At 52.6% G+C, this 7,797-nt stretch overlaps 1 protein-coding gene across 2 annotated transcripts in view; it reads left to right on the top strand.

Moving 5' to 3' along the window:
• Nucleotides 1-2,468: 2,468 nt before the first annotated feature.
• DAZAP1 (DAZ associated protein 1) overlaps nt 2,469-7,797 on the top strand; it is a 25,310-nt gene continuing 19,981 nt past the window's right edge. The window contains exon 1 of one of the 2 annotated variants that reach the window (XM_037138237.2): nt 2,469-2,680. In XM_037138237.2, coding sequence (XP_036994132.1) covers nt 2,652-2,680 — 29 coding nt within the window. In that variant the 5' untranslated portion in view covers nt 2,469-2,651. The remainder of the gene's footprint in view (nt 2,681-7,797) is intronic. The other variant, XM_037138228.2, reaches the window with a different exon arrangement.

Below are 7,797 nucleotides of genomic sequence, written 5' to 3'. Positions count from 1 at the left end.
AAGATGTGTTTATGAAAAGCAGAGGCAACACAAGGCAAATCCAGGTGGACTAACTTACCAGAAACTGTGAGCAGGAAACTTGCATCCTCTGGGATGCAAGTTTGAGGCACTTGGTTGCCTAGCAGGGGGACATGAGAAAGAGTCCTTCAGAGAGTAGAAAGGAGACACCCAGTTGGAAGTGGAGGAGAGAAACAAGACTTGGTTCTCGGTTTCAGGGAGGGAGATGCAAACTGCAGCCACTTGTTACTCCCTGGTTGCAAGTCTCCAAGAGAGCCTGTGAAAGCAAGAGACCTCCTGGCTGGCTCACCAAAACCTGATGCAGGGTAGTACCCATACCTGGGAAGGTCAAGGGTGGCCTCAACTTATTGAGGTTCTTATTAGGAAACAAGAAGGAATTCAAGAATGTGACAGAAAGATCTGGCAAAGCACAGGTTTACTAAAGTAATACTATGCCCCTGAGAGCAGCAGACCTTGGAGAACAAGTTGCACTGATGGGGAATAGGCAGGTTTTCATTAAATGTAGGCAATGCAATGGGGGCATGCGGATAGGGTTGTCCTCTGCTTCTGAGACTGAGGGGAGGTGGCTGCCTACACTGCCCATTCTTTTCCCTCTTCTCCAGATATTATTTTTTTGGTCATCTTAATTACAGGAAATTGGGGAGGGGCAAGCGGGGTGAAGGTCCTATCATGCCCCATTCAAGATGGAGAAGGGGAGGGGTAGAGCTTGAGGCCTGGGTTCTATATTCTATCTTTCTTGCCTCAGTAATCCTATGCATCTTCCACTAATCATATAATTTTTGTTATATAAATTCCAACTGCAAAAAAATGAAAGAAAGCTATGATCACTGGCCACCCCTACCCTGAGTCCACCCAGGTGACTTTAAGTGATCAGATTGGAACCTTCCTAAGGAGGTTCAAAAGGTGACACACACCCTAGCAAGCCTGATGAGGGCATGACACTGATGCTATCCTAGGGAGGGTCCTGCTCATTTTTATTGAACACAGAAAGTTTCTGTTAAAGGTCCAGTCAATTTCAGCTGTGCAGGCCAGTGTCTGCCCATTGTAGTGTGAAAGCACCATATATAAGAATGGTTGTGACTGTGTGCCCATAAAACTTTATTTAAATAAAACAGATGGTGGGCTCTTTGGCCAGAGAGTGGTAGTTTGTCCATCCATGAGTGAGCACCAGCTGCCACTTCCACCAGGGCCTCCCCCACCCCCTTAAGATGGAGGGGAGCTCAAAGTTTCACTTGTACTTGGTTGTTGCTCCTGCAAGCAGACAAGTAGCTGGAAGTCCTGCCCATGTTTACGGCTATTCAAGCTTAGGGTCAAAACCCACCTTCCAGTAAAGGGGTGTATTCACCCTGGGCATCCTTTTTGCCCTTGCAAATTTGATGTGAAAAACTTGTTTCTTACATTTCATCAAATTCATTTTTTAAATTATGGAAATTCCAAAAATAGACAATGACACTACCGTGAGCCATCATGTACTCTTCTCTTCCTTTTCTCTTTGCTGGGCGCAGGTAGGCAGTTCACTGAATGCGGAATCGCCCAAGGCTTCTACTTTTCTGAATGAAGTGAACTTTTGTCCAGTGTCCTACAGAGACTTTCCAATTTGCAGCAAAGGCTTTTAAATCGCAAAGTACTGACCTACCTGAACTCATAACATCATCTAACACCTAAAACGTATTCATTCTTCATGTGATGGGCTGAAAGTTTCAGGCTGAATGTTTGAAGTCTCAGGCAGACACCCACAAGAGAATTTTAAAGCCTTCTATACATTTAATGGGGTTGCCAGTCATAAGACTGGGGAGTGAAAGGGAAAGATCACCAGGGATAAGACCCACCTGTGAGGACAATTGAGGGCAGAAACAATACTAAGCACGTGGTAGATGCTCATTATATTTTCATAACCATGAATTTCCAGACAACTGTTGGATTTGATTCCAGTTCTTCCCCTGAGTGACTTGGGGCAGGTGACCAAGCTTCTCTGACCTTTGGTAACTTCTTCTGTGAGATGGGGACAGCAGGAACAGCCAAGTAGCAGGAATGGGACATGATACCGACGGGGATCCCGTGGGATACGGGCGTGGCCCGGGTCCACAGCTCTCCCAAGGGATACACCCACCTTCTTCCACTAGAGACTGAACAAGAAAGCCGTAAGCGCGCCTGCGCCCCGCAGTGCCTATCCGGGAGCGCCGCAATGAACGCACGCACGGACGCGCACGCACGCGGCTCAGCCCGCGCGCCCTCCACCAGGGGTGGGGCCGAGGCTTGCGCTAGGGACTCTATTTCCCAGCGTGCACTGCAGCGGCGCTGGCAGCCCACGAAGAGGAAGCTAGACGCGCAGCGGTGGAGTACCAGCTGGGCGGACCCCGACGCACGCACGAACGCCGGCACGCACGAGGTGGCGCCCCCGCCCCCGCCCCCTTACGCCCTGTGTTGGAGCGCGCCCGAGCGTGTGCAGGGCGGTGGCGCGGGCGCGGGGGCGCGCGGTGACTGTTGGGTTGGCGCTGAGGGGAGGAGGCAGCGCGGCTGTCGCCGTTGCGCAGATCCGGGCCGCTGTTGTGGGGAGGGCGCCGGGGCCAGTGACCTTCCGGAGGCGGGAGCGAGCCAGGGGGCCCGGGACGCTAAGTGCTGCCGCCGCCGCCATGAACAACTCGGGCGCCGACGAGATCGGGTGAGGACGCACAGAGCTGCGCCGCCGCCTCGGCCGGCCCCCTCCCAGATTCCGCCTGGCCCGTCAAGGTCACGCTGCGGGGCCGCAGCCGGGATCCCGCCGCTTCCTAGCCGGGGGAGGGGGATCCCGAGGGGGAACGTGAGGATTCTGAGAGTCCTCACTGCTTCTTGACCCAGGAGGGTCCTGAACGGGAGCCTAGGGGAGCCGGGAGGGGCCCACCGCCGCCGCCGCGACCGAGTTTCCCGCTGAGGGACTCTTGAATGGGAGCCTGTGGGGTCTCGGAGGGGCCGCCGCCGCCGCGCCCGAGTTTATCGTTGGGGATCCCGAGCGGGAATGTGGAGGGTCTGAGGCGCCCTCACGCCTGGATTTCCCTCTGGGGTAGCCTGAACAGGAACTCAGAAGGGTCCCGGGCGCCCCCTCTGCCCCCGTGCCTAGATTTCCCGCTGGGAGACTCCAAACCTGAATGTACAGGGTGGGAGTCCCAGTGCCTGTGTTTCTCCTGGTGGACCGGAACTGGAATCTGGAACTGGAGGGTTATGAGGCGCCCCCAGCCCGCGCACAAACTTGGTGGGTCAGCGCACGTGGCGGACCCGACGTGGGGGTTCCGGTTCTGCAGCCGCCCAAGTTTTACCACCGCAGACTCTGGGCGGCATCCCTGCCTTTCCAGTGTATTCCTCCTCCCCCTAAGTGCTGAGAACAAGGAAGGGTCACAAACAGAGCCCCCGGGCCAAGGTCAGGGGGCCTGGTCCGGGCACCCCGCGGCCTCTGTGACTTGTTTTTACGTTGGTGGAGCGCCTTCTCACTCTGCCCCCACTTAACCCCCAGGGGTGTACTTAAAATAAAGAAAAAGGGAAACGGCGGGTGGGCAAAACGTCTTGCTTCTGAGGTCTTTCTCTGGGCGCAGCTATTAGAGCAGGTTTGTTACAGCTGTTTCCCTTTAATTATAACCTTCTCTAACGCTGAACCAGCCGAGATCCCGAGAAGCTATCCCAAAGGAGCTAGAAAATACATTTCTGTCCTGGTGGAGGGGTTTGCTCTAGTTTTCTATGCAGAGACCAGCTCCCACTGCACCAGCGTAATTTTACAGTTAGATTTTTTTTTTTACCTGAAGAAAATGGCAAAACAGTGCGGGCTGCTTTTCCGTGGTCTTCTGTACATTTCTTGGGGCCCTTAGCTTTGAACAGATGTGTTTTTTACAAAGTAATTGATTTGGTGAGTCAGTAATCGTTTGCTGGTGGGAGGTTGGCATCACTGGGCCCGCATCCGGCTCAGCCACTGCATACACCTAGGACTAAAATGTATGTTGTGTGCTTACCCTCTCCCACAAAACCCATGCCATTTAGAGGACCCATGAGGAAAGCACTTAACTCCAAGCTGGTTTGCTTTTTTCTCCCCCCACCCCCCTCATGAACTAGAAGGCTGTGTTCTGTTAGGTAACTCAAAGGTTGCAGCACTTCTAACAGGAAACTAGGAGGCAGGGAAAGAGTTGTCATGCTTCTCATATCCATACCACAGGCACAGGGGTCTTTAGGCCTGGGCTGCCTTCCCTTCTCACCAGGAGAGCAGAGACTAAGGTTAGGGAAGGAAGGGAGTCTGGAGGCCCATTAGGCCTGCCCCTCAGGAATGCTCATGAAGAGGAAGGGATACCTGGCATTTTAACCCTTTGACTTGTCCCAACTCACAGATCCCAGCCAGGATCCGAGCCCAGATCTGGACCTTCCAGACCTGTGGGCAACTTGGGAAGGCTGCACAGTGAGTAGCAGAACCAGGACTGGGCCTAGAGATCCTGCTTGGAGATGTTCTCTTCCCATCCTGGTAAATCTACCTGGATGGACTCAGTTTTAAACTTGTAAATCACAGGTGTCCCAGAAAACCTTTTATTGCTTTGCAAGTAAAAATCTGTTGCCAAAAAGAAGTTTCTATTTTATGTGGGAACCTTGTTTGTGTTGGATGTGGAGTCCCAGGTTCATTCTGATCTCCTTGCTCTGTAGCTTTGCTAGTCAGGCCCCCTGGCGATGGCCCTTTTGCAATTTTCTATAAGAGGAGCAGGGATTCAGCTTTGGCGGGGTTACCATGTGGGAGGTGTGTTATGCTCAGATCCAAGCAATGGCAGACATTATCAGGGGGTGGCAGGTCTGAGTGATATCTGGTGGCAGCCACTCTCACCTCCAACCCTCCTTCACTTTGGTGTCTGGTCTTTGCCCCAGTAGCTCCCCAGGGAGCACTTGACAGGAGGGGTGATTCTCCTCTTTTATAGACACACGTGTGGGTGCACTGCAGAAGCTTTAGGAAATGTGTGGATGCCTATGGCACCATTCTTCCCTGGTCTATACTCCTGAATTTGTCTTTGAAGGAAGCACTTCCCCAGTTCTTGACTACCTGAGTTGGCTTAGAAATCAGCATAAACTCTGATGGGAGAATGGAAGCTGGGTGAGACCACTGGCTTTAGTAATGTTTTTAGCATCCTTATTTTCACAGTCAGCTAGAACAGAGCAAGGGCTAGGTCTTGAGGGCAAAAGGATAACAGGAGTGGTGGAAATCACCTGTAGTCGCATGTGGCCCCTTGTAGCTGATTTGTGGAAGGCTAGATGCCTTCCCTTCTGAGGAAGGCCTGGCAGTGACAGGCACTCCTTCCCCTGCCATGACCTTGGAAAATCAACTTAAAGAAAGGACCCTTGATTCAGATTGTCAGTTAGAGTCTGTGGGTGTATTTCTGAGGGCTCCTGCCACTGTGTTGGTGCTCCTGGGTGCTGGGGGGAGGGCTCTCTCCCTTTACAGATAGACAGCCACCCAGAGGTGCTTTGTACCACCCACCTCTGGGACAGCCAAACTGTGTCAGGAACTGGAGAAAAGTGAGGAAGATTTTGTCTGGCACACGTGGTCCTATTTGCGCAACCAGGGACTGGTAAGACAAGGGACACCTGCATGTCATTTATGGCAGAGTTGCAGGAATGGAAAGACTTGAAGGGAAGTGAAGCTGCACTTGGATCATTTCAAGGAAAGATGGGAATGTGGGGTGAATCCACAGCTGCTCAGTCAGAGAGGCTGCAAGTAGGTGACCTCAGCAGGCTGCAGCCCTGGCACTGGCTGAGTGATGGCATGTGGAGTGGTCCCAAGGTGGAGCACTTGAGTCCTCCCAGGTCTTTCTGGAATAGTTTGTTGGAGAGACTCTGGAAGTAGACACCCCTAAGTTGAACTCTGGGGGGCTTGGGAAGGTGGGATCAGGAGCAGCAGTGGACTGTAATCTGTACTTGTAAATGCCTGTTTTTGCTGATTGCCCAATGATGTGGGAGGGGTCATTGGTTTGCTTCAGAGAGGGCTTGATTTGGGGTGGACATTTTTCCTGTATGGAACAGGGCAGTGAGTGGAGGGACTCCTGCCATCACTCAGCACACAGTCCTGGGGTTTTCTTCCATGTCACACAGCCCCCACAGTTGTCTAGGAGGGGATGTTCTTCCCTGCCAGCAGGAGGGAAGCCTGAGTGTTGAAGGCAGGAGCCGGTGTGGGGGGATTTGGGGTGAGGCCCATGGACAAGGGCTTTGTGTGCCCTCCTAGGACCACCTCCTTTCTACAGGGAAATGAGGACAGACAGACTGAGGGAGATCAGGTCCCAGTGTGTCCCCACTGGAAACCAGGAAGGTGCAAACATAAGCACTGGGTAGGACGTTCTTTGAGAAGAAAGGGTCATTTGCTCAACAACTGACTGGTCTGGGCCCTCTGCCCCTGCCCCTTGCTGCCTTGGGTGGCATTCTTGCCAGGCAGGATGGAACTTTCCAGAACCTGCCACGGTGCATCCACGGTAGAGCCCAGAGTGGTCAGCCTCAGCCAGGGGAAGCCACTAAAGACTGACTTTCTGGTGCAGATACTACATGGTTGCTCTGAAGTCCACAGAACAAGAGTGGGGTAGTCATCCAGAAACAGATTTGGTTTCAGCAGGCAGAACATTCCAGAGGAATGCTAACTGGAGCCTGGTGCTTGGTCACTTGTACAGAACCCCTGTCAGGAGGAGGTCACCAACCCCTCTTGAGGTACAGGCCCTGGGAGCAAGATGGCCTCTCTCAGATCCCCCAGGTGGTGGCATTGCCTGTTTCCTGACCTTTGTTTTCTTGGGAGGACCTGATAGAGCCAGGAATTCCGTGCATGGGTTTGGGAAGTGCAGGGTCTGTGTGGCCCTGACATCCAGTTGCACCTGAGTAATGTTACCCTTCAGGGAAGGGCTGGAGAAGGGAAGCTGGCACAGTTAGTCAATCCCTTAATCTGCAGAGTCTCATGTGTACATGCTCATAGACTCCTGAGGTTCCATGGTGCCAAGTGAGTCTGTCTGGGCTGTTCCTGGACGGCTAGCAGGGTGAACAAGCCTCCCGCTGGTGCCAGGACTGCATGTCCGTGTGTGTCTTGCTGCCAGGGCAGTGAAGAACTGTGTCTGGGCTTGTCCTGTGGGGGCCTTAGTCTCTGGGCTGTCGGAGGACCTGTTTCTCACTCACCCTGGTGAGGTTGGCACCCAGGGCCATTTTGACTGTATCAATTACAAAAACGTAAGGCTTAGAGGTTAGGGCTTTGTGCTGGGCTGTGGATAGGTCCCTGCTACCATGAATTAGCTGGCCTCCCAGGACCTTCTGGAACCTTCTGTGTGCAGACTGGGAGAGTGTGCCTTCAGAGCAGGAGCAAAGGAAGTGGAAACACATAAAAGTGCCCAGCATGCTGCCGCCCAGCACAAAGGCTGGCGTGTTCTTCCCGCTGCATAAAGTGATGGTCATACAAGAGGCACCTCTTACCAAGTGTCTCGGATATCCTATGTGTCAGTGCTGTTGTTTCAGAAGAAACCTAAATTCTAGTATTTCCTCAATGATGAGAATTTCCTTATTTATAATTTCATATAACTTCAGATTTACAGGACAGTTACAGATTAGTAACAAAAGTCCCCAATGTATTTTTTGAGATTTTATTTATTTATTTTTAAAGAAGAGAGGGAGAAGAAGATGGGAGAAAGTGAGAGAAACATCCACGTGCAAGAGAGAAAGCCTCTTGCACACCCCCCCAACTGGGGACCCGGCTTGCAACCCAGCCATGTGCCCTGACTGGGAATCGAACTGATGACCCTTTGGTTTGCAGGCTGG

This window comes from Artibeus jamaicensis, unplaced genomic scaffold (assembly GCF_021234435.1).
Source record: "Artibeus jamaicensis isolate MK-2021 breed Jamaican fruit bat unplaced genomic scaffold, CSHL_Jam_final scaffold_537, whole genome shotgun sequence".
In the NCBI taxonomy this organism is placed as follows: domain Eukaryota; kingdom Metazoa; phylum Chordata; class Mammalia; order Chiroptera; family Phyllostomidae; genus Artibeus; species Artibeus jamaicensis.
The sequence above is the reverse complement of the archived record's forward strand: the minus strand, read 5'-3'. Positions and strand labels throughout refer to the sequence as shown.